Source organism: Ictalurus punctatus, chromosome 28 (genome assembly GCF_001660625.3).
Source record: "Ictalurus punctatus breed USDA103 chromosome 28, Coco_2.0, whole genome shotgun sequence".
NCBI classification, from domain to species: Eukaryota; Metazoa; Chordata; class Actinopteri; order Siluriformes; family Ictaluridae; genus Ictalurus; species Ictalurus punctatus.
In genome coordinates this window covers 16,385,964-16,411,846 of record NC_030443.2, presented here as the reverse complement: position 1 = coordinate 16,411,846, position 25,883 = coordinate 16,385,964, and the positions used below count along the sequence as shown (strand labels likewise).

Genomic DNA, 25,883 nt, shown 5'->3' with positions numbered 1-25,883 from the left:
AAATAAGCATACATTATATATAATATTTTTGTCTCATTTGTTTAATAAGTGTCTCTTTATCTACATTGAGGACTTGTGTGAAAATCTACTGAAGTTTTAGGTCATATTTATGCAGAAATATAGAATTTTCCACACGGAGGGTTCACAAATATAGTCCAAGCACCACTGAACACCATCTAAGCCTAAATAAAATATCAACGAATGCTGTTATTTAACAAAGAAAAACATACAGTATAATCAACAATGTGGTGAAGTTTTCAGGAAGGAGTCTCCAGTGTCAGAGCTTTGTAAAGGTCATAATTTTTTTTTCCTTACTTCAACACAGAGTAAAGAGCGAAGCTGGTAAAGATACGACTGCTATAAGTGCTATAAGAACTTATATGTTTTCTTTGGATGCTATAAACGGATAAAAAGTGTGATGTGATGCGCAGTCAAGTTTCTGTATGCTCCGTCATGTTTTATCTCGATACTGCATTTGAGAAGATTACACTGGAAATGTTCATTTTTACTGTAAAGGAAACTTGACCGCTTTATAAGTGAAACGTTTTAACGTTCAGGAACTGCAGGTTTTTCTGACTGATGTGTTTGCTAAACCCTAACGCCTTTGCCAGGAAAGACACAATGCTCCTATGAGCTTATCCAAAATCGGGAGCCTTAGGAGACGGCTGTGTTATGGCTGCATTCCAAATGGAAAATACTGTAAACTTGCTGCCTACATAAGCAACCTCCTTCTAAATTAAACTAAATGAAATGTTCTAAAGGACTTCACACTTCCAATGAGAGTATTGTATAGTTTACTGGCACATACCTAATTTTCAGTGTGTGTGTGTGTGTGTGTGTGTGTGTGTGTGTGTGTGTGGGCGTGTGTTAGTGTGTCCCAGTTTCCCTCCTTCACGCCCTACCTTAAACACACAGCTGCCTGGGACTAAGCCAGTTTGTACGATTGTTACCTGGAGGGCATTAAAACTCGACTTGCTTTTGGCTGTTCTTATATACTATTTATCAAACTCTTAGGCTGTGTGTGTTAGTGTGTGTGTGTGTGTGTGTGTGTGTGTGTGTCTGGTTTCTTTATGGATTGGAATACACGTGAGGGCCAATTACAATAAGTTTCAATAGAGAAGCTAGCTACAGATAGAGCGTGTAAGTATGTGTCATAACCTCCCAGAGAACAAAATATCCAAAAGTTCCACAAAAAAACAACAACTCCTTAGCAATAAAACATGAAAATGTTTATTATTTCTACCATTTTCACAAAAGTCACCATAAGTCAATAAGTCAAAGCTTCTTCTAAAAAGGTACTGAAAGATTGTGTTTGGAGCTGAGGGGTCACTGCCATGTGTTTTTTCCATGAGGGATCTGAAGTAACAGTTTGACTGCAAGCATTTTGCACTAGTGGCTCTCTTATAGACCGCTTTTTGTATTTGAACCCCCACTAGCAAATACCATCCACCTTCCCATCCCACCCCAAGGCAACAATTGTTTTACAGCATTTTATTCTACATGTACAGTATATCACCTATAACTTAAGCTTGAGAGTAGCTTTTTTCCTTTTCTGTCTACTCCAAAGCAATGGAAACATTTTTGACAATTCTTCCCGACACTACTACGTGAAGCGCTTTTTGGAAGAAAAACAGGTATAGGAGTAGGGCTGTTACATACCATATAGGGGCGTGGCTAATTTCAGGGCCTGAAATATCCTGAAAAATAAAGACTCTATCGAAAATTATTCAGTGGTAATATAGAATCATTAAAACCATATCAGTTGTGGTTATCACTCGAGGGTTATGGTTTTGACCAAAGGGCTGTGAAGTAAGTTATTGACCAAACACCAAAAAATGTACAACCTTTGATTCTGGACTGATGTTCAATACATTATTCAAATTTTTCTTTTCTTTTTTCTTTTTTCTTTTTTTAAAAAAAGCATAGTTCCAGTTTTCTGTTGCCAAGTACCAAGATTTGGTATTTTTGAGGTGAAAAAAAATCACAATGGCTCTGGCTTTGAGGATAATACCCCCACCTCTTGCACCATTCCCACTGCCACTATGTCTCCCATACCTCTGGCTTCTATCCATGTGAGGTGCTCGTGTAATGGGGAAAGGATGAAGATCATGCTTCTGAGGGGGAAATCACTGCATACAGCAGTGTTCATAAGAGAAGAGAGAGGCTCTAAGTGCGCACACACAAGGCAGACAACAGGGTGGGTGAGAGGATGAGAGAGTAATGAATCTGAGGAGAACACTAGGCCACCCCCTTCTCTGATAAAGCAACGCGGAAACCAATAACATTAAAACAATAGTGTTATCGGCCACCGCTCTTCCTGTCTGCCATTAACCCCTTACTGCACCGACGCCTGAGGCTTGCCAACATCTGGAAATTACACATCATGCCATTTTTTCCTAAAAATGTCATTCACAGACTAAACAGGACATTAATTCAAACAAAGTGTATTGCTGCATTCAGTGACATTAAGTGTAGAACTTTACAGAAAATTCAACTTTGGATGCAGTAGGGTGTAAAGTAATTTAATGACTCTACGCCTCTGAGTCTGTGTACTTGCCATCAAAGAGCTGTCACAGATAAATCTGAGAAAGACAGAGTGTGTGTGTGTGTGTGTGTGTGTGTGTCTTTTTTTTGGGGGGGGGTTACCACCGGGATCATCTCTAATCTCTACGGCACGTGCGCCATGCCTATGGAATGTTGAGTAGGAGAGCAGTCCTGCACAGGAAGTGAGTAAGTGATGAAGTCGCAGAGCCGTAATGGCGGTTGCGGGAGGCAGGAAGTGGTGCTCAGTTTTTGGTGCCCTGCAAAGCATCCATGAGGATCTTATTGTATTCAGACAGCTGCTTGGTGACATTCTTCTTCACGGGCCGGTAATCGCTCTCCATGCCTTTAGAGGCGATGACTGGTGGTTGGGGAGTTAAAGAAAGATTGTGCGCTGCTAAATGAAACCACCTGTTTAAAAATCTGATCCTTTAACCTCTATGGGTTAAACACCAAAATTCCCACCATATCTAAGTAAAGTTTGAACAGAATACACATTTTCAAAAGAATGAAAATGGACAAAAAGTATAGAGTAAAATACAAATATAATAAAGAGTCTTGAAGATAAGAACAAATGAATTAGAACAAGGGAGTGTGATGTAATAAATATTTACATTTGTAGTCCAAAAATAAAATGTGACCAGATTAGGTGCAGGATTGTTGATCAGCCTGACAAGTGAGTGCTAATGCCGAGCAGACTCATGGCTTTATGTAAGCAGATTTTTGTGCAGATAACATGTTGAGGCTAATACTGAATATTGCATGTTCAGGGTGTGTGCAGCTTTCTATAAATTGACTGTGGACAGACCCCTGGGATCAACATGAAGGATGTGAATGATGCCAGAACGCAGAAGGTAGCGTTGCTGCATCACAGCTCCAGTGTCCCAGGTTCGATCCTGAAACCTACTGTTTGTGTGGAGTGTTCCCATGTTCTCCCTGTGGCCTTCCTCTGGGTTCTCTGGTTTCCTCCCACCTCCCAAACCCACTATGTGGCCAAAAGTCTGTAGAAACCTGATCATCTATCTGTCTGTGGATTGTGGATTGGAGTCCAAGCTCTTTGAAGATAGTTTTGTAACCTTTTCCAGCCTGATGAGCATCAACGACTCAATGTCCTCAGCTTTGTTCGTGCCATGATACACTCACACAAACACGTGTTTGTGGAAGAAGATCAGACTTTGATACATCGCTGTTCTTTCAATAAAGCAGAGCACTCACTCACACCTGATTGTTGTCATCCCACTGATTGAAAACACCTGACTCTAATTTCACTTTAAAATTAACTGATAATCATATAATAATAAAAAATAAATAAATAAATAAAAATAGAGGTTCACATACTTTTGACACTCACAGATACGTAAAATTGGATAATTTTCCTCCATAAATAAATGACAGAGCATAATATTTTCATCTCATTTGATTAATTAGGATCGCTTTGTTTACTTTTAGGACTTGCGTGAAAATCCGATGAAGTTTTACGCCATATTCATGCAGAAATATAGACAATTCTAAAGGGTTCACAAACTTTCAAGCACCACTGTATGTGGTCCATATATGGGTCACGCTCCAAAATCTAGTGGAAAGCCTTCCCATAAAAGTGGAGGGTATTAGAACAGCAAAGGGACTAAACCTGGAACGGGATGCTCAGAAAAAAGCACGTATGGTCGTGATGGTCAGGTGTCCACAAACTTTTGGCCATATAATGTACAGGCTAAGCTAAATTGCACCTAGGTATGAATGTGTGTGTGTGCACATCTTATTCAGGGTATATTCCTGCCTCATACTCGATCCAGTGCAACCTTGACCAGAGTAAAGCTCTTGAAGATAAATGAATGATGCCAGGATTGTTCTTAGCATGGAAGCTGAATGAGCAAGGATACACTCTTTCATAACAAAGTTGTTCTGTTCAAGGTGTTGCCACTTCCTTTCCAGATTCGATAGCTGCAGGACAAACGACAGAAACTCATATTAGAAAATGTTCCACACGGTTAAAAGCGAACCGTAAATGTCATCGGTTCTATTATTTCACAGTGTTGTTATTTTGTTGTTGTTGTTGTTGTTTTTTTTTTAAATGTCATCACTTTTTTCCCCCATTAAAGAACAAATTGCTTGATGTGGTGATCAGAAAACAGCACAGAAGCGGCTTTTACTCTCATCAAGCGACCCAGATTATACGAATATACAACTTTCCCATGATCAACCAGTGTTACATGTCATAAAACTGCATATTTATACATATTTATAATCTTATATTAACTCTTTCATCATGTGTTTAGTGCTAACTCAGATTTTCCCAGGAGCTCCCGGGAGCAGAAGCACTGCAGTGATGCTCCCTAAAAGCTTTTTTTATCACAAGAAAAACGTTTCGTAAAGAATAAGGCGACCCTAAGTGGGCGTGTGAAATGTGCCAGCGAATCCCAGTACAATGGGTATGTTCGGGGTATCTAAGGACATGATCGTCGCGCGCTCTCTCAGCAGAACAACAGTGTAAATTTGCTGGCTGGACAGAACCATTTCCTCCGTAGATAGGCACAGAGGTGTGTTGCCAAGACTGTTGTAAAGACTTGTGAGCCTGGACCTTTAGCCTTTATAAGAGCGCAGGCATCAGGAAACGATACCCCACCCAGAAATTATGCAGTTGTGGGACACAGTAAAGTTGCTTGCTGGGTGTTTACACACACACACACACACACACACACAAAACAAAAAAAGTACAGCAAAGGTGCTGGTTTGCCAACATGGTAAGGTTAGGGGGGAAAATACCTACAAAATCGTTTAAATATTACGATTAAAGCTGTAATGATGCTGCGTGCTGACGTGTGTGTCTGACCTGTGCGTGAGTCTCGTTCTCCTGTAACTGTGCCGTAAGAGTCTGGTATTCCTCATTCATCTTGTGATTGACCTTCTTAAAGGCGTCTCTCCTGTCAGTTAGAGACACTCTTTCTTTCTGCAACATCTAAAAAAAAAACACGTACAGGACAAACAGGACAATCCTCAAATCTGATTGGTCAGAAGACGTATAACGGCGGCTCTGACCATAGTGCGGCTGCACGGTACATCACGTGTTCGTTCTAATACGCTATGGTTTCTACGGTATATTAACAACTCATTCATAGGAACTTGAGAATCTGGGAATTTGATGTTAACAGCTTTAAGATGTGGTTTGTTTTTTGGCCAGTCTCTGCTTATTTGAAGTAAACCATTACCAGTTGTGCTGGAACTGTGGCCGTGTCCTTGAAATGTCCTGTTATTTTAGAAACATAAACGCTACATACACTCAGAACAGAAGTGAAATCTGACCATGAAACCACACATTTCCCAAATCTGTCAAGTGTATATGTGACTTCGTCGAAAATGTCAAATTGCATCTACATCATAATATGTATTCGTTTATTGTTTGCCTTCTCAAAATAGAGCCAGATTATCTCACTCTGCGTAGGTCCATGTACGCGTGACCTTTGAGCTACTATGCGCTTTCCACAAAGGAAGAATCATGAGCTCCTAATGGGAGACGTTTAAAAAAAAAAAAAACAACGAAAAAAAAAAAGGTGCATCCTGTTTTAGGCAAAATGCCCTTAAGTGCACTGCGTCCTAGAGAAAAGCTCGAGCAGCTGATATCCATGTTTATGCTACAGAGAGCTTGCATTACTATCAGAGGAAATGTGTGTGTCTGCTAACGAGAGGAAAAGGCATAATGAAATACATATTCTTCCTGAGAGGACACGATTTATGAGGAGGGAGATGCTCATAAGATCTCAGGTCATTACAGCTGAACTATTTTTGACGTTTTATACTTTTAAGTATATAGGCTCAAGTCAGCTACCTTCATCTTGTGCTCTCCAGAGGCTTTCAGGGCATCCAGATCCCTGTATGTCTTCAGTCCTTCAGTCATCTCCTGGATCTTTTCTTTCAGAGAGTTCATCTCGACTTGCACTTTCCCTTCCAGCCGCTCGACGTTCAGCAGGTCCTGCTGCAGACGCTCGCACTCTGAACATACACACACGTAAACACAGAGTTTTAATCAAGTGCAGTAATCTAATCCGGTGCTGGCTCATGTGGTTTACACATCATGTTTTATGTAAGGAATGAAACATTTGGGGGTGTGCAGTTATAGGAAAATAATCAACGAAGCGGTGGTGTGGTGTGGTGTTACTACTTCACTTTCAATTATACATCTTTTATATCATAAACAGTATCATTAATTTAAAAAAAAAAAAAAAAGGATGATATTCTGTTGCAGCCGGAACACAGATGTCACCTTTCACCTCGGCCTCTATTCGAACTATGAATCTCAGAATATTTCTGTTTGAACTTGGATTATCACAAGTTTCTTTTTCCCGCAAAGAATATTTGTGCTGATCATGCACTCCACAATACTCGCAGTACTGTTTTCTGATACAGGGCAAAAGGCCACAAGGCACATGTGAGTGTGTGTGTGTGTGTGTGTTACAGTGCAAGGACCGTTATACGGCGCTTAGCAAAGCAAGGATTCAATGCTTTTAGAAGCAGCTCATGATACACAACATGGAAGCTACTGTAAGCCAAATCACTATCTGTAGGCTTTTTCCCACTGGAAATGCTCTCTAGTGGCTGGTTCTTCGGTTTGCACAGCACTGGTGGGTTTGGGGAGACAGGAAGGGGAAAAGGGCCAGTTCCTCCTGATAGGCAGCAGGCCCGGTTCTGTGTTTAGAGAGAGTGGTGCATGTGTGTCTGTGTGTAGTATGTAGTGTGTAATCAAAATGCCCTGTCAGCGTTTCTAAGCATTCTCTGCTGCTTCCTCCTCTTGGGGTTTTTCTTTTACCTAACACCGGAGCCAATCGTCTCACTCACATATTCACACACACACACACACACACACACACACACACACCAATACAAAAGCCACTTAACACAAACCCTTTTGCGATGAATATCTTAGACAGGGTTTTAAAAATTTTTACACAGCAGCAATGCGGCATTCCAGTTGTTTAATAAAGCTAATCTTGTGTTTGTTCTGCACAGTTCGTTCTGATGTATACTAGCTATATAGAGGAATGGCAATAAAAACTGTCACTTGATGTGACATGACCTTTACCTCTGCGCACTAAACAGTTGTAATTGTTTCCAGCAATATAGAAATCTGTGATCTTCCTGAAGCCTCATATACACACACACGATAACTTTAAAGAAATATCGAATTTATACAATTTTCCATTCAAATTTGTATTTATTTGTCAGATCTGTTTATTGTTCTGGCATGAATATTAAAGGAGAATGGTTTTGAATATCAAAATTCCTTCAAGATGGCAGCTAGATGTAACCATTTTTAGCAAGTTGTTGTAATTTTTGATCAGTAGGTGGCGACATTGCATAGCCTCAGATCATGGTCCTGAAGCTGCCTACCAAGTTTTTTTTTGTCTCTGCACAAAGATATGAGCTACTTCCTGTTTGGTGGTTTTGCTGTCAGATTCGGTGGCATATTACGGGCATACCGTTTGGAGTATTCAAAATGCTGTTGATGACTTTTGTGAAGCTTACTCTGAAGATGATGTGCGTTAATGTGGTGATGTTTGGACGGAGTAGCAAAAAAAAAAAAAACAATTCCAAGGTGGCGGAAAATTAGTCTAATTAGGTGTTGGGTGTGTTGAACTCGTCTTGACCCAGGGAATCCAGGGATGCCTTTTAAATCTTGGACACAGGGTTCAAAAGTTATGACCATAAACGTACTTCCAAATTCGGACCAAATTGGACCAATGATGGTGCCAGAGCATTGGCAGCACTTGGCCCAAATTTGGTCAGAATGTTCCTTAAACCTTCCCCAATCAGTGTGCCAGATTTCACAACGACAATCATGTGAGCTCATGTATGAGGAAGACTGCAGGTAGTGCTTTCCTCCAAGTGTGTTACACTGCTCCTTGACACAGCATGAGCAACAGTTGTAAAAGATACACTTGGCTAGCGTTACGTGTCTCAGAAGAAACGTGTGTTTGCCTTGTTACGAGAGCAGCCATCTTTGTTTTCATCAAATTTAGATTATGACGTTTAACAATGTCTTCGAGAATGTTTGAAATGCTAACTTTGTGCGTTACACAAATTAGTCCCCGCTGGTTTTCTTCTGTTCTCCAGCAGCTTCTTCCTTTAAAGCCAAGCTGTACGGCATTCCCCTTCACTGCTTTTCAGCAGGCTACGAAAGTGCGCTGCTAGAAGATAAATAAACAGGGTGCTGAGGAACAATGCCTGGTGGAACCGAGAATAGAGCGCAGTGGAGGAAATGGGGCAGCACTGCGGAGATAAGACGATACTGAGGAGTGGGAGGGATACCACAGCTCCAAGGTGTCTTACACAAAGGAAGGAAAGCCTCTTGGCTGAGCTTCAGCTACATAGCAGGGAGTGAAGGAGAAGGATGTAGAACTGGGGAGTGGACTTGTGGAGCAGTGTAACTGACCGTTTGGTCACCTTGATTCCTTTTGATTGATCTTTCTCCGGGGATTAGCGCATGTGTGGCCGTTCCTCCTTTATTATTACAGGTCACGTGCAGTAAAAGCAGAGCCCTTTTGTGTTCTAAAAGAACACTAATAAGATGGAACGCCTCGTTTGAACTCCACTAATTAGAACAGTTACTGCTTTTAAACCATGAACAACTTTCTATACAAAATTTAAAGCCTGCTGTCAACCTATTCATACAATTATGTTCTCAATTCATTATTTGTTATACCACAGCGCTGCTGAATTCTCAATTCTGTTTGGTCAGCAGCTCTGATAGTAGTTTGGCTGCACGGTTTATATCCACGCGCTCGTTCTAATACATTACCGTTGATGATAAAACCTGTCAGTGTTTATATGCTGAATTTTTCTGCATGGAGACTTTTATTTAGTATTTTTGGAAGAAGCCTCCAGTGTCGGCGTTTTGGAACAGTCAGAAGGGCTGGGCGATATATCGATATAGTATCAATATCGTGATAAATGATTACGCGATACACTTTTCTGAGATATCGTTGGCATGGTGATGTTCTGTCTATGTTTTTAATCATTACAATTTAAATGGTATTGACTGCATGCTGTTGTCTTTGTAGCTTAAGGAAAAGACTTTGTCATTGCTCGGTCACATGACAAGCTACACATTTGTTATTCTAATTAACTTCAAGAGAAAGAAAAAACGAGGCTGGGAAGGAATCACTGTTTATAGCTGCTATACTGTAAGCATATTTGTGTATAATGTGTGTGTGTGTGTGTGTGTGTGTCTGACCAGAAGACAGTCCCTTGGCTGTACTCTGAGATTTCTGCATCTCCGTCTCTTTAAAGCTGAGGTCCTCCTGCATGGACTTGAGCTCGTGGGGGCTGACGGCCGAAAGCTGATTCAAACGATTCATCATCTGAAAGAAAAACAGAACGCTTTTATCACCCTGACTAACTGACTAACATTTCACCAGAAGCCTAACAACTCATCTATAAATCACGGAACAAAAACAATTTCTACACTAAAAGCATGTAGGCTTCACGAGCAACCGTCGGAGATGTAAGAAGTCGGAGTGCATGCTGTGTGTGCAGGGTTTTATTACCCTGCTGGACTGTTCCAGTAGAGCCACGATGTTGGCCTGAGTCTCCTGAATGTGCTCCGTCCCCTGCGCTCGATGGGTGTCAAACGTCTCCAGGTAAGCTGTGAAAACATGCATAATTTAAAGTAAAATAAAATAAAATAAAATAAAAAAAACACTAAAATGACCTCTCACACATGTTACACAGCAAGCAGAAGCAGGAAGATGGCACTCACTGTCAATTTCCTCTTCTTTTTTCTGCAGCTCTTTGTACTTTTGGGTTCGTTCACCTGTTCATAAAGCAAAGATTGCACACACACAAAAAAAAGAGTCTTAGTCTGACATCTCTGTAATATCTTGACTGATTTTTATTTTCTATAACTGTTCCATTAATATGCATATAAAAGCTCTCTAACTATCTGGAATATCAATAGAAATTGGCACATAGACAGGAAATACCTCACAAACAAGGATCCAGGATCATCTTAAGGATCAGCATGTCTAAGAATCCTTCAAATTATACAAATCTCTTATAATTACGTTATCGGTTCCGTAAAGAAGGTTGTAGCTCACACAAAACAATCCTTTTGTGCGCTAAACCATCTTTTATAAAGATAATTGCATCGATTTTTCACCAGAAGTACTGAAACTACACGGACATATGGAAATAATCTTACCGTCTTGACATGAACATGCAGAGCAAGACAGAAGGGGAAAAAAAGACACACACACTCACACACACAATGAGAAAAAGAAAGGAGAGGAAACAATAAGAAAAACAGCAAGGCAGCTTGACATAAACCAACAATACAGAGGAACATGCTGCGTGTGTAAGTATTCTTTGTGTCTGCGTGCTGTACAATGAGCCTGCAGTGTCCACTTCCTCTCTACAATGGACAGATAGGGTCTGGCTGTTCACATACATAAACACACGCATATACACATACATACACACATACACATACATACACATACACACATATACACATACACATACATATATACACACACACACACACACACACACACACACAGATATCTCCATCTCTTCTGTTTCACTGTATCTTCTCCAGGCTTCACCCTAGACACTAATAGGAGGGATGCTAAAGCTTTTTGGAACACGTCCAAAAGCACTTAAGAATTTACAGTCCGTCCAGGGCAAACAGGCCTTAGAGAAAACAACTCCTAATTGCCTTGTGCTTACACACTGAAACAACTACAATATCTGTCCCAGGGGCTTTCCCAGAAATTCGGACAAAAGTGTGAACGCATACATTATGAACTCTGTTGGAGCCAGGGGTGTCTGCACTTCTGGAGAAGTTCATGTTCTGCGTCTCTGTGCGCTACCGATTAGGGATAGACGCGCGTCCCAAAGCTCAGACGCTTCGCTCATGGCCCACAGAGCGTCTGATACTGTTTGTACACCTTTTGAAGCTGGCCACATGCTTCAGAATTGTAAAAAGGTTTGAAATCTGATTTCCCTATAAGATGGCAAAAAGGAAGGTTTGGAAAAGTTGTTTCAAGTTTTGTTTCAAGTAAATAAGATCTTGTCTTTTGCCACTGGGCTTCATAAAGGGTCTGTAGTGCGTCCCTCATGTGAAAGTAGATGGTTTTTGACCATATTTAGTGAATAAATTATTAAAACCAATGATTAGTCTGTCTTGGGAAGACTTTATGAGGACACTTTATGTCCCAAAGTGGTTTATTCCTCATGGACTGCAATTTGCCATCTCTAATAATACTTTTTATCCATTTATAGTTACAGTTAGTCTTGTGGAATGCCTGTGAAAACAAATTCCTGTTATCAATTACGTTATGGCAGCTAGAGTCAGTCTCTTTTTCTGACACTGGAGACTCCTTTCAAAAATGCTAAATAAGCATCTTCTCACCGAAAACGTCACCGTATCGACAATTCGACGTTTTTAGATGTGCTTATTATTAAACGTAGAATATCTGAATATCTTGTCCTTGCGAATTAGCTAAGAAATTATAATGAATAAGAGCATTCATATTAACCTGTGATTTGGCTTACAGTTGGAACTACTGTCAGAGTTATAGAATATTAATGAATACTTGTTTTTCTTGTTATTAATCAAAATTGCATTGGGTGTTTGTTGTTAATTACCCACAAACAAGATAGATGTAGAATCATTGCACAATTTCCAGAACTGTTGAAATGATCAGATGCTTATTACCAATGTGGTACAGCTGATGAGGCACTTTTAACACTAGAGGGCGCTGTTCCGTCTAAAATAGCTCAGGAGATGATGCGGTTGTACCATACCTTGATGGTCCTCCATGTCCATGTCAAGTTGTCGCAACTCTTCCTTGAGGCGGTTTATTTTTTCTCGTGTTTCAGTCAGTCTGAGGAAACAAGAGACAAGTTGTCAGTTCAACTAGAATAAGACAAAGAAGCCTTTATTTGTCACGTATACATTAAGAAACTGGGGTCAGAAACTGGGGTAAGCCATGGTACAGCACCCCTGGAGCAGAGAGGGTTAAGAGCCTTGCTCAAGGGCCCAACAGCGGCAGTGTTGGCACTTGAACCCTCGACCCTCTGGTCAGTAACCCAGGGTTACTTTAACCGTTGAACCACCACTACCTAATTTAATGTTCCACTCATGATCGCATCAAAAACAAGGTTACTTACTGCCGCTCCATGCTGGCAATTTCTTGGTTATCTTCTTTCACCTGAATTTGAAAGAGAACGTAAAATCAACGTATAGAAGTCCTGCGTGAATCTATTATACCGGCGTTAGACAGGGGGTGAGGGGGTACAGGGTACGTGTTGACCTGTTTCAACAGACGTTCTCTTTCTTCCTGTGGAGAGATCATGCTCTTGTCTTCAGCCTGCAAGGTGTCTCGGCGCAGCTCCAGATCGTGCAGCCGCTCATACAGCACCACGGCCTCCTGCTTCACCCGAGAGTGTTCCAACTCCTATAAGAGTCACCGAGAGCAACATACAGAAAAGAAAGAAAGAAAGAAAGAAAGAAAAGGAAGAAAGAAAATAAATAGTAAAAGGGACTGAGGCATCGAGACAAGGGGGTTGTACTAGCAGTGCTGGAAAAGTTCATTGGGATTTTTTTGGTTTTCAGGTCTAAAAATTTGTGTGTGCGTGTGTGTATATGTGTGTGTGCTTTATTCACAAGAAGATTTGACGTAAATCAAGATTCTACTGCTACTGTTGTAGTCAATTCAGCTGCTGGCTCTATCACGGGGTCATCAGTGCAATACGCGAAAGCCAACTGATGTGTGTGTGTGTGTGTGTGTGTGTGTGTGTGTGGCAGGTGTGAGGACTCCACTCACAGCCTCTAATGTTTCCTTCCTGGTCATCAGTGCGTCCAGCTCGTCCTGACGTGTTGCCAGTTCCTGGAAACACAGACATTTGTGTACACGGCGGAATAGAGGCAGCCATAAACTGCAAATCATTTACTAATGTTCTCCCACATATAGCTACTTGATTTTATTCTGTTGGTACTGAGATATCAGTGGTGTAAAACTTGTTAGTTGTTGTTGTTTTTTTTTTAAGCCAACCTGTAGCAGCTCCTCGTTGATAGCGTTCATCTCAGCAAACCTGGCTTGTTTCTCTGGGGGCATTTTTTTCACTATGTCATCTGCTGCCTGCTTCTCCCTTTCAATTTCTTCCTCTATAGCATGGATCGAGTCCTCCTTTCTGAGACGGGGTGGGTGGGGAGGGGGGTAAATGACCATTGACATTAGATGCATAAATGTAAAGGATCTATTCGTACACCCAGTGCGTTGCTTCCAAGAATTAGCAGTACGTGAGCAACAGATAAGCCCTAAACAGCAATGTTAAATTCATGAAGAGAGCTTCCGACATAAACGATTTGGTGACTAACTCTCATATGATGTAGTTTCATATAGTCCATGTGTGTCATTCTAAATGTGGACACTTGACCATTACACCCATTGGTGCATGATAAAAAAAAATCCCATTAATATGGAGTTAGAGATGTCTATAACATACTTTGAGCCCATAAATGTAATATGTCATCAAACAAAAATCAGCCTCTATAAAGATCTCTAAAGCTTCGCTAGCTAACAGTGATGTCCTCACACATTTTATGATTTTAGATCAAGTTAACTCAAGAAACACACGCCGAATCATTTCAGCTTTCGAAATGTCCGCAATGTTCCTGCGCTCACTTTTGAGAGTAACCAGGATTTATTCTAGAAATGCTAGTGAGAAACATATTTCAGTCGTGGAACTATATATAGTAGAAAGTGTCAAAACTTCACCACGGGGTTTCCCAGGTTACTGCACATATATTACACAACATTTAAAAAAAAAAGAAAAAAAAAAGAGGGAAATAAAGCAAAAGAACGCATTTCTTTATCAACACCACATAGACCAAAATCACATGATAGAATTTCGATGGCATTGTAATGATGACCAATAAATCACCCGTAAATCCTTTACAATGAGCTCTGTCTGGTCGGCTGACACTTTACGGTGAATCTTTAGCCAGGAGGAAATTTCGTGCTTTTATCACGCAGTGCAAAGGTTCTTTATGTAGCTCAGTTCCTTGAAGAACTATTTCAACACTCTATAGTCGCTGCTCTCTGCTGCCTGTTACGTGACCGGCTTACGGGTAAGTCTACTACTTTTAAAAGCTTTTTCTCCAGAAATCATGAATTATTTCTTGAGTCTTATTACTATTTGCTTATTCAATAACGTACACGTTTATGTACTTTCATGTAGATTTAGAGACATATCTGTAAAGAGAAATATTTAGGACATGACAACGTTGCTGAGCGGATGGAATTAGGCCAATGATTCAAGGGTTAAATATGTAAAGTGTCATCAGGATTAAACAGTTAAATAATTTACTTGTTATCTGCTATGGTGATTGTCTTGGCAAAAAAAGTAGCATCATGGGATTTACGCTCTACACATGTGCTTTGGTGTGTGTTAAACCAAACTGGTCATGTGTCACATGGGTTTGGGTCTCTGTAATCTATATGCCAGACGTGACTTGCTTGTAATATTTATTTAAAATAAATAAACAAATAAAATAAAAAAGAAAGAAAGAAAAAGCATTAATGTGACTTACGTACAGTATATTTATATTTTTCTCTAGGGAAATTTTTTCGCATAATGCATATTATACTGTGGCGCATAAATCATAAATCCAAGGCTGTTTGTGCCAAGAGTTTGGTATTTGTTTGGGTATTGGTTGAGCTGGTTTCAAACTCGAGTATGGTTCTGAGAAACATGAAAATGCTGGTCTTCAAATGGCCGCTGAAGTTTGGATGCGATTGAGCAGCTTTCTCTAACCACTAACTAACTAAACAATACATTTGTTAAATAATCATTTAAAGCAATACAATTACACACCAAGTATACCCCAATTTGCACAATGTTAGCAAAAGTGATGTATAAAATTGCACATTAAATATAAAGCCCATAATTCATCCTGGATAAGCCCTTATAATCTGGTAAATATGGCAGTCAGGCTATGCTAAAAGATCTTAATTCTGTGTTTATGTCATGTCTTTATATCATATCCTGAATTTCAGTGCTGGGCAAGTTTTGTCCTGTAACCTTTTCACTGAATATCAGTTCTTTATTATTATACTTATGTGGACAATCTGAATATTGTGTTTCTACAGAGGTCATGTAGAAAGCGAGGCTTGTCATATGACATGATGCCACATTTGTGCATAGGGCAAAAACGACTCTGATCCCCAGCAAGCCTCCCAATGGGTACAAATTCACACAATTAGTCACCCCTGACCTCCATGCTCATGCACTGCGGCAAAACAACCTACCCCTTCAGCCATGAGCACAGGTCTACTTTGTACTCATTTGGGCTTCCTTTCAAGTGGCTTTGTGGCTGACAGCAGATAACGCTTTCGAAAAAGCCCACAAGCTGTGGCACACGGGAAGACAGCATGCTCCAGCATGCTCCTACAGGACCAACCCATGTGCACAAAGCGTCTCTTTGTGCTATATCCGTGGCCTCATACTTAGTGAGTTTGATTATTCTTCTCATAGTCATCCGTCCGAACCAGCTGAGGTCTGTGGATTAAATAATAACGCCTTTGTCTGAAGAGATACACTGATGTGTGCGTTTCCATAATGTGTAGGCTGGTGCTTGTTTTCATGGCGTGTTTCATGTTCTGATGCTGGTGTGTTGTTGCAGGTAAACGATCATGATGGTGAAAGAGGTGGTCTTGCTGTGGACGCTGGCTCGTTTGGCAGCTTCAGTACAAATCCTGGTGAGTGTTTCAGAGAAGCTTTTGAAGCAGTTTAAAGACAAATGCAGAGTATCACAAACACTGCATACAAAGCTCTCCGACTTCGAGAAAGAAAAGAAAAAAAATCACATGATGCATGCGTGATGTGTTGTATATTAATGTACGCTTCAGGGCTAATTCACTACACTTACATTACAATGAATTTAATACCATGTTTGCCTTTGCTTCAAGGTGGATAACAGCAATAAAACACTGGCAAACATTCCCGCCACCTACGATGTAAACATAACCAGTTTAATCCTGCACCACAACCGCATCGTGATGAACAGCGTGGACACACAGGCTTTGAGAAATTACTCCAACCTGATAGAGCTGGACCTCTCGTACAACCTCATAGAGCAGCTGCCTGATGGAGCTTTTTCTGCTCTCGGCAGTCTGGAAACGCTCCGTTTAACAGGGAATAAACTACAAACGATAAGGAACGAGACGTTCACGGATTTGAAGAAACTCAAGATTCTGGATCTGGCCGAGAATCCATGGAACTGCACGCAGGAGTTACTGACGCTTGTGAAGTGGATGGATCATGGGGGACTGCAGACAGGTAGGATCTGCTCTGATTAAACATAGGAGCAGTGGAATTTTTTGCCACATTTTGTAGTGCTACAACCTGGAACTGAAATGGACTTAATTGGGATTCTATGTTGCGAAATCCACACAAAATATCCTATAATATTGCACAATTATTTCCAAATAAAAAATATAAAACACTGCACATCGCCCTGAGAACGCCACAGCAACAGTGAAGCACAGTGCCGGGAGCATCGTGCTGAGAATAATCCTTGGTGTCCTGGTTGCTTCTCTGACTAATCGCCCCTCTTTACCTAGTCAGTCACTTTTGATGGACGGCTTCCTCAGGGCAAAGTTCTTTCCATTAATGGTGCTCTGTGGGATGTTTAAGGTTTAGATCCTGAACAAATCCTGATCGATCCTTTTCCAGAACTTGTCCCTGACTTGTTTTTTACAGCTTGATCTTCATGATGCCATTTGTCTAGATGTGTTCTCCAACAATCTCTGGGGTCTTCCAAGAACCAAGTGTAATTATATCAAGATCATATGACACTTTAATTGCATACAGGTCAACTCCATTGTAATAATGACGCGAAGGCTTCTGATTGCGCAAGAACTAATTTAAGGATTCCACAACATTGGATAATTATGCAATCAATTATGAATACTTAAACAATCACTTTTTTTTTTATTTGTAAATCATTTTGCAAACTATATTCATTCTCATCTACTTCAATATTATGGATTATTTTGTGTAGATTCATGGCATATAAACCCAATTAAGTGCAGTTCAATTCCAGGTTGTAACACTATAAAATGTGGAAAAGTTCAAGGGGCGAGTACTTACAAAAGCACTGTACGTGCACTGCTCATTAGGCAGTAATAACGTAATAATACTCGTTACATGTTTTGCATTTCAAGGACCAAATGCCACCTGTACCACTCCAGAGAACCTGGCTGGAAAAAGAATCCTGGATGTGCTCAGTACATCAACAAAAGTGGTACCTCCAGTTACAAGCAGTACAGTCCCTACTACAAAAACCACTTCTACTTCTACTACAGTAACAGCATCCAGAAAAACCTTTATTACCATCCAAAGTTCACCACGTCAAGGGTTGACCACAGTAAGCAGTCACAACGTTTCAATCAGAGGTGACTATGGTTGTTTGTTTTTGTATTTCTGCCACACACCGAGCATACTGAGACATCAATTAGCCTATGTTTGTCAGATTTTGGCATTTACATACACTTGTGTAATCTACTAATGGGAAAAATTTAATCTTTTTAAAAACGTAACATATACTGCTAGCTATTCATTTATAGACACAATAAAACATCAAAATTGCCTTTTCTCATGAAGACTGGCAAATGTACCAAACTTTTGATCCCTTGTGCAAAACCATACTCATCTCTATAGTTGAAGTGCAATCCAACAATAAACCCGCTGACGAAGAAGCATGTGATACCTAATTAAATTTACTTCCTGACATGGTTTGATATGGAATTTGCCTTAAAAATGCATCGTTTTTCTGCCATTTTAGCGGTGTTGTGAAGCCTTGTGCTTCTGTGGCAGCTCTTCTTTATAAAGTTACGTTTGCACACAATAGAGATCCGATTAGTGTGCTATTGTAGTGTGATTTTTTCGTATGGTGTTTACCCGAATAATTTAACACGTGAGTGGTGAATTAAATAATAATGAACTATGACCTAGAGATCTGGAACTCTTCTTCGTATCTCCGCAAGAAAGTTTTCCTTTCTACAGGCAAACAAACAGACTGCTGTTCTAACCGTTCAAGCAAACAGTAGGAAAAGCAAAGATGAACAATGATGCTCTGTGTAGGTTCAGTAGACACTGATAAGATGTGGCAGGCATGAACTTCTCAATAAAAAAATATGCACTTTTACTCTGAGGGCATCTAAAAATTGACAATGACCATTAGTTTGAAACTTGTTTATAAATAAATAAATATATATAATAGCAGTATGTGTCTTGCTTTGACTGAAGCTGACAAGACGGTGGCGACCAACGCCTGGAAGTTCCTAACTGGAGTGATCGTGATCATTCTCTGCTCATCCATGGTCATCATATGCGCGGTCAAATCACCCATCTGGTACAAGATGCTCTTCGACTACCAGCACCAGAGGCTGCACGAAGCCGAGGAGCCGAGTATCTTTAGCACAGGCCGCTACTCCAACTTCAGCCTGGACACGGAGCAGACGGAGACCAGCGCTAACGAGCTGGACCAGGGCCTTACGGGGCCGGCCGAGGATGAAGACGGCTTCATAGAGGACGGCTACATTCAGCCTGAGGACTACAAGGAGCATGCTGACGATGATGAAGTATAAACTGAGTGACCCTCCCTAAATGGGTCACAATGACTGACGGGACTGTTTAAGGTTCAATAGAAAACAGGTCCGTTTGAGGCATGCTAAGCGAAAGATAGAAGTCTGGATATGACAAGTCCAAACATATAAGAAGCAGCAACTGTAGAAATGCATGTAGAAACCAGATGTGGTGAAAGATAAACGGTGCAAATCCTTGTTGTCATCTTGTGACTGAAATTCTTCCCGATGAAACTGCTACACTTATTCGTTTTCTAGAACAGAACAAGCTTCACAGGTTCTAAAAGTAAACTTTTATCACTTATTGATATCACAAGTGTATTCAGAAGGTGGCTCTTTTTTATGTTTAAATGTCGATCAGAAAATGTTGTACAAGTTGTTGGCTTAAATGTTGTATAAGTTGTTCCTTTGCATCTTTTTTAAAGCACACTGAAGTTAGATTGTCATTAACAAGCTGTGAACTTTAATCTTTAACCACACTGTGCAGCTCAGCTCTGTGATTTATAAAACACTTTATACCACATTGTTTAATCTGATTGCTCAAAAGGTGTTGATTGTTCTTCTCCATAGTGACAGATCATTCACAGGGACATGTATGGTAGACACTCCATATAATTAATAAAGACTAATAAACAGTCAATACAGGGTTTCACACAGTTTTTTTGAGTGTTGCATCCAAAAACGCTTGATTGTTTTGCGGCTTTTTTAAAAAAAAAAAATTTTGATGTGACTTGCAGAGTTTTTGTGCTTTTTTTTCCACGGAAAACTTCTTGAATCGGTGAAATCGCAATCGCACGAAATTATTGTGCGCTTCCGTTCGCGGTGGTTTATTGGTAAACAAGACCTTTTCGCTGTACTCGTGTTCGATGACAAATGTTGTGATGACAAATCTGCAGAAAATCTGCGGTTATTTTGAGAAATTTGCAAGCTCCTCCGAACACTGTCGAGTTTGCTTGATTTTGCGTTCGTTTCTGCGATCGCAAAATCGCGAAATCCTGGAAGGCGTGAATAAAGCATGCTGATATTTAGCGTAGCTCAATAGAGAAGATAAATACAGTGACGTTTTCTGGAAGGAGATGTTTATTTCACATTCTTCGTGAGCTTTCTGGTTTACCGCCTTCATGACAAGCTGCTTTATTTTTTGTTTTTTTCGTTTGTCTTATTAACGGACGTTCCACAACACTAAACGTAACCATAAACTGATTAAAAATATGTCCTGTCATTTAATTAAGTTTAAAAAATGATAACCGTTGGCTAAAAGGAATAAAACCTATTGCAAAGTCAGCTTCGGGTGTGGAGACAGTAACTCGTTGATTATATTTCCTATAACAGCACACGCCTTCAAGGTCTTTTAATCCTTACACAGGCCGCTAAGCCGTTCGAAATATCTTACGTGTATGGAACTGATCAAATGAATGTCGATATATGTTAATAAAAATTTTTGCATTACTTTCACTTTAAAAACAAAAACCAGCTAAAATCAGGACAGTGTATACGTAGAATCAGATTAACAGCACCATCTTGTGTACTCTATCAGTCAGCCCTGATGTTGAGTGCTTATGATGAGATATTTGTGACTCGAAGGCAACTTACTCTCTTCTCTCTGTGAATATGGCGTCTATGCTTTGGGCTTCTCGGTCGTTCTGTACTTTCAGCTAAAACGTGTGAAGAGAAATGTGACATGAAAAACACTCCGATGTAAAAAACACCACTGAAGTACTGAAAAAAAAAAAAAACAATAATGTAACGATGCTCACCATGCTGATTTCATTCATTACTTCATCCATTTCTGTGTTGGTGTTCAGTTTGTCAACCAGCTGAAAGTTTCACAAACAATAAATCACCTTAAATGTAGAATACTAATCATATTTAATCTGTGTGGAGTTTTTTTTTTTTTTTTACTTAACAGGAAGTTAACTGAGAAAATACAAACACATAGAATTCCTGAACTGTTATACTGAAACCTTTTTAGCTGTTTATTTATCGTATAGTTTCAGCTCTATCATTGTAACTGTTGGTGTGTACCATGTTGTAGTCCGCCAGTTGCCCCTGTAGATCCTTTATTTCCCCAGCAAGGCTCTCGGCTCTGTACGAGCGAAAATGTTTCAGATGAGCAAATGCATCCTAAAGAACAAGCTTACTGCCGTAATGCTGTAACAAAACACATTTGACCTTTTTTCATATGACAGGTAAACCGAGTTCTCCTGGTTGAAGACGTCGATCTCCTTCTGTAGCTTGCTGTTCTCGGTTGTAAGCTCATTTATTTTACTCCTGTAAGGAAAAGAGATTACACATGAGATACAGTAATTAAACATAATGGACTGCTGAGCTTAGCTAATGTTAGATAAAAATGTGTTGTTTTTTTAATTTATTATTCTCTCTGGTGTGTTAAATCTTAGGATCCACACTTACTGTATAAGTTTTAATCGGATTCCCTGTTTTGTTGCGTAATGTATTTATTTATCAATTATTTATTTTAAGATTAATTGTGCTTATAAGAAGTAGCTTTGAAAAATGTGCTCAATTAATGTGTCAGAAAATAAGAATTCAATAACTTATCGTACCTGTGAAGAAATATTAGCTTTTAACGTAAACTACAATGTTTTTTTTGTTTGTTTTTTTTTAAAAAGGCGATTTTGCTGTCGCATGCATAAAATGATAAAGTGGTAAAAATGCAGGATAAATCAATTATGATTCTAAATTGCCTGAATGATTGTGATGCATACTTGTGATTTACATTCTCATTTAATAATTAAGAAATTATAATAATTTATGATCATTATCGATCATTCCTCTCTACTTTCTGGCTAGAACGTATGGATAATAAATGGCTCACCGGAGTAAACCAAGGTAGTAGGACTTATCCAGGATTTGTCTCTGGGGTCCTGCAGAAGGAAGTGAACCACAAAAGGCTTGTAATACAGGTAGAAACTAAGTAACATTAAATGCTGTATTTTAGAGAAGCACCTTTCCCGCCGCTCTTCATTCCACTGAGACCCTGTTGCGTGACAGGACGATCGGTCACTTTAATCTGAGCTGATAACACACCCGTCGTGGCAGTGGCCCCAGCCCTGGTCCCTGGACGTCCAGTACCTGGCACCGTCTGGAAGACATAACAGACATGTAACTGGATGTGGTGTGATTAGTGAGCTGGCAGATTTATTTATTTTTTTAACCTAATCTCTATTCTCAGCTTCTGTAGCATATCATATAAGTAATGACCACAGACAAGAATTTCAACACGTATCTCTGTACTGAGAAAATAACAGACGTCTATTTACTCCAAACTCTCTTATAATGGATGTTTACATACTGTTGTTGAATAAATGTTCTAAAAAAAAAATCTTTATACAGTTAATTAACGCTCTATGTGTGGAATAAAACATTTGAGGGTGTGCTGTTATAGGAAAATAATCAGTGTGATGTGAAGTTACTGTTACCATAACGGCATGCCCCAGCTGTGTTTTATTCCTCTTATGCCAGAAATGACATTTTTATTAATTAAAGTACATTGCGTTGTACTTTTTATCCATTTATAATTACATTTAATGCTGTTGAATGTCCACTAAGCAAGTTATCACTTAGCTATAAACAGTCCTTCCATCACGTTAAGTTAGTAATGGGGGGGGGGGGGGGGGGGGGGGGTTATTATGCAGCTTATTATCATCAGGAAACCACAAAACGTACACTCCTCCTTTAAACTTTAAGTAGAGGTTTATGTCTGACTTTTACAAAGTGCTGACATTGGAGACTCCTTCACTTAAATAAATAAATAAATAAATAAATAAACCTCTCCTTACAGAAAGCGTCACCATAACAATGATTATACTTGGATTACCTGGCATACATGTCCGGGTGAATGAGTTGTTACTATAGATATAGAAATGATAAACAACCACTGAGATCATATCACACACACCCCCCATTCTGATGGCTGATGTGAACATTACCCGAAGCTGCCAGTATGATTTTATTCGTTGCACTGCTGCCATGTGATTGGCTGATTAGATAATTGTATGAATGAGTAGGTGTACACGTGTTCTTAATAAAGTGCTCGGTGAGTGTATATACTGACGGTTGTAGTTGTATGCACTGAAACCACACAATATTTATTGGATATTTAATCCATTGTTTGCTCATTGAACTGAGATCACCCGGTTGGTCCTCTCACCCCTGTTCCCACTCTGAACGCTGTCTGTGGAGGTCTGACGCCAGTTGGAGGTCTTGCAGTCCCCGGGACTAAAGAACTACGGCTCATAGGCCTGCCTGATGGGGGTCTCTGACTTGCCATAATGGTTTAATCTGTTAGGAATATACAGGAACAATCACCTCAATTATTACTGTACGGGAAAAAAGTCTGAGATTGGGTGCTACAAGCACAAAACATTTATCATGGATATAAGTGCAACATTTCATATCATTCAGTCTCAAACGTAATTTAAAAAAAAACACACACACAATAAGTTCTATAATTAATTAACCTCATACAAAATAAAAGAATTCACTTGAAATAATTGAACCAGCTAATTCTTAGCTTTTGCTTTGCAATAATTAGCTTAAATTATTAATAAATTAAGGCTACCAGAATTACTGTCTGTTTTAATACAAAAAAAAAAAAACATTAATAATAATAATTACAATTTACTTACCTAGTAAGTGGGCCGTTAAGGTCACTGTACGTTAGCTCCCTAACTAGCTGTTTTGGAGTAAATCTGCTAAGCTAACGCGTTATTTATCGTTAGCACGCTTTGCTATCCTTAATCTATTCCTTCTAAATCTTTTCTTTTTTTAACAAATGTAAAATAATAATATTTTCAACATAAAATCTCGTGCACTAATGTTGTGCGGTAAACTACAAGCATTTTGTAACGGACGGCTCGTGCTGCTGTTGTAGAATTGGAGGACTCTTCTGCTGTTGCCAAGCAACCTGTAAGAGTTCTCGCGAGATGAAACGTCATAAAAACGTTCGCGTGCTCTCGGCAGACATACTGAAATGTTAAGGGGGGGAGCATACTAGCGTACTAAGTAACATAGTACGCCAAAAACAGCAATCAATTTGTCGTGTATACTAGTTAGTAAGGTAGTATGGATTTTATCTGGCTTTATTTTGGAGTCAGTCAATAGTGAATTCGAACTGTATTTAGAATATGTATTGTTTGGGTGTACTAAAACTTTTTTTTTTAAAGAAAACTCGAAAGTTTTATTTGTAATTTAATTATTAATTATTATTTGTAATTTAATGATTAATTTAATTCGTTGAATGTGAGTATATAATTGTTTATGGTGCATTGGACAAGCATGATATATGTTTCAGATGTGTGACGTATGATATCCTCATTGTGTTTATCTTTGCTTTTTTATTTTATTTTAATGAAACGTGGCTTAATCCAAAATAGCTTCTTACTTATTATATAACATTAAATAAAATATTCCCCGCGACCCAGTAGGATAAGCGGTATAGAAAATGGATGGATGGATGGATGGATGAGATATGAATAAATTCTGCAACTTATAATGTACTATGTACTCTACTACACTATTCAGAACTCCAGAATTTGCATCTTTCATATTTTTTAAATGCATAATATAAATAACATCAAATGAGTATGAGTAGACACTATTTTATTATTATTATTATTATTATTATTATTATTATTATTATTATTATTATTATTATTTAAATACAGTATTATCTGAGATTGGGTCATGTATTGTTTCTGTAAAACACTGGTTTTAAAATTATTCACACCCAACAAATAATATTGTCAAATCCTGTCCTGCATAACCACGACTTCTTCCTGTAATATCTAAGAAGATGATAGCACGTTTAGATGGATGTAATCACAATAATATTTTGCTAATTCTCTTGTGTGGTCCCAATAATAATGAAGATAACTACTGATCTGTCCTGCATATTTTAGTGTTGTCCCTGCTCTAACACACCCACATCAACTCGGGAAGGGTTGTTAATTAGCTGATTAATTGCATCAGGTGTGTTAGAGCAGGTTGAGCACTACACTGTGCAGGTCAGGAATTCAGATTCCGGGATTAGGAATATGTTATTGCACCACTGTGCCACGTGGAGGCGCTAAAAGACCAGTTTTTAAAAAAACTGCTCCATACACACAAAAAAAGAATAAAATCCGACTAAGTTCAAATGTAGAAATGCAACACCACACAAGAAGGGAGGATAGCACACAGGTTGGAGTTTATAGAGAATAATTAGAGGGCATGAAAGATATTATTTGCATAAATTAGGTTAACAAAAGGGGTTCGGTTTTGCAGCATGCAAATGCGTGTATTTGCAAACCGCATCAGTGAGGTGTCTCTTCACTCGGATCTCCTTTCTGTGCATTGCGTTCTTTCTCAGAAAGTGCACGTGAACGCGCATTCTAACAACATTTTAAAAATAATAATAATAATAATAACAATAAAAAAAAGCAATGGCATTTGGCGTAGGTGTTGTAAAACTTTTATGCAAATATAGTGCAGCAGTTTGAGAGCTATCCTCATGAATTTGTTGCCCAAACTGCATCCTCGGGCATTATGAGTAGTGCACGAGCGCGCTGGAAATTCTTCAAATATGGAATTTTAACAATTTCCAGCGCGCTCGTGCACCACATTTTAAGAATTTCCAGTACGCTCGTGCACTACTCCTAATGCCCGAGAATGCAATTTGTATTGCAGGGAACAACT

General features: G+C 39.3%; 2 protein-coding genes across 4 annotated transcripts; one reads left to right on the top strand and one right to left on the bottom strand.

Annotated features, from left to right (window-relative positions):
* Nucleotides 1-1,207: 1,207 nt before the first annotated feature.
* ift74 (intraflagellar transport 74) lies at nt 1,208-24,112 on the bottom strand. The gene is made up of 20 exons (XM_017460651.3): nt 23,837-24,112; nt 23,359-23,489; nt 22,155-22,290; nt 22,024-22,072; nt 21,360-21,458; nt 21,213-21,273; nt 20,945-21,004; nt 20,781-20,842; nt 13,590-13,728; nt 13,362-13,424; nt 12,849-12,992; nt 12,706-12,746; nt 12,340-12,419; nt 10,292-10,345; nt 10,080-10,177; nt 9,767-9,893; nt 6,365-6,528; nt 5,372-5,497; nt 4,422-4,482; nt 1,208-2,902 (listed from the first exon to the last, which is right to left on the bottom strand). The coding sequence occupies exons 2-20, from the start codon at nt 23,476-23,478 to the stop codon at nt 2,787-2,789; spliced, it is 1,800 nt and encodes a 599-aa protein (XP_017316140.1). The 5' UTR covers nt 23,479-23,489; nt 23,837-24,112; the 3' UTR covers nt 1,208-2,786.
* LOC108260390 (leucine-rich repeat-containing protein 19) lies at nt 14,284-19,833 on the top strand. Of its 3 annotated transcripts, none has more exons than XM_017460653.3 (5): nt 14,284-14,668; nt 16,223-16,298; nt 16,509-16,878; nt 17,766-17,996; nt 18,850-19,833. In XM_017460653.3, the coding sequence occupies exons 2-5, from the start codon at nt 16,233-16,235 to the stop codon at nt 19,188-19,190; spliced, it is 1,008 nt and encodes a 335-aa protein (XP_017316142.2). In that variant the 5' UTR covers nt 14,284-14,668; nt 16,223-16,232; the 3' UTR covers nt 19,191-19,833. The 3 variants fall into 3 exon arrangements, with proteins under 3 accessions (XP_017316142.2, XP_017316144.2, XP_017316143.2); XM_017460655.3 differs by lacking the exon at nt 14,284-14,668 and adding an exon at nt 15,155-16,049; XM_017460654.3 differs by lacking the exon at nt 14,284-14,668 and adding an exon at nt 15,155-16,096.
* Nucleotides 24,113-25,883: the final 1,771 nt, after the last annotated feature.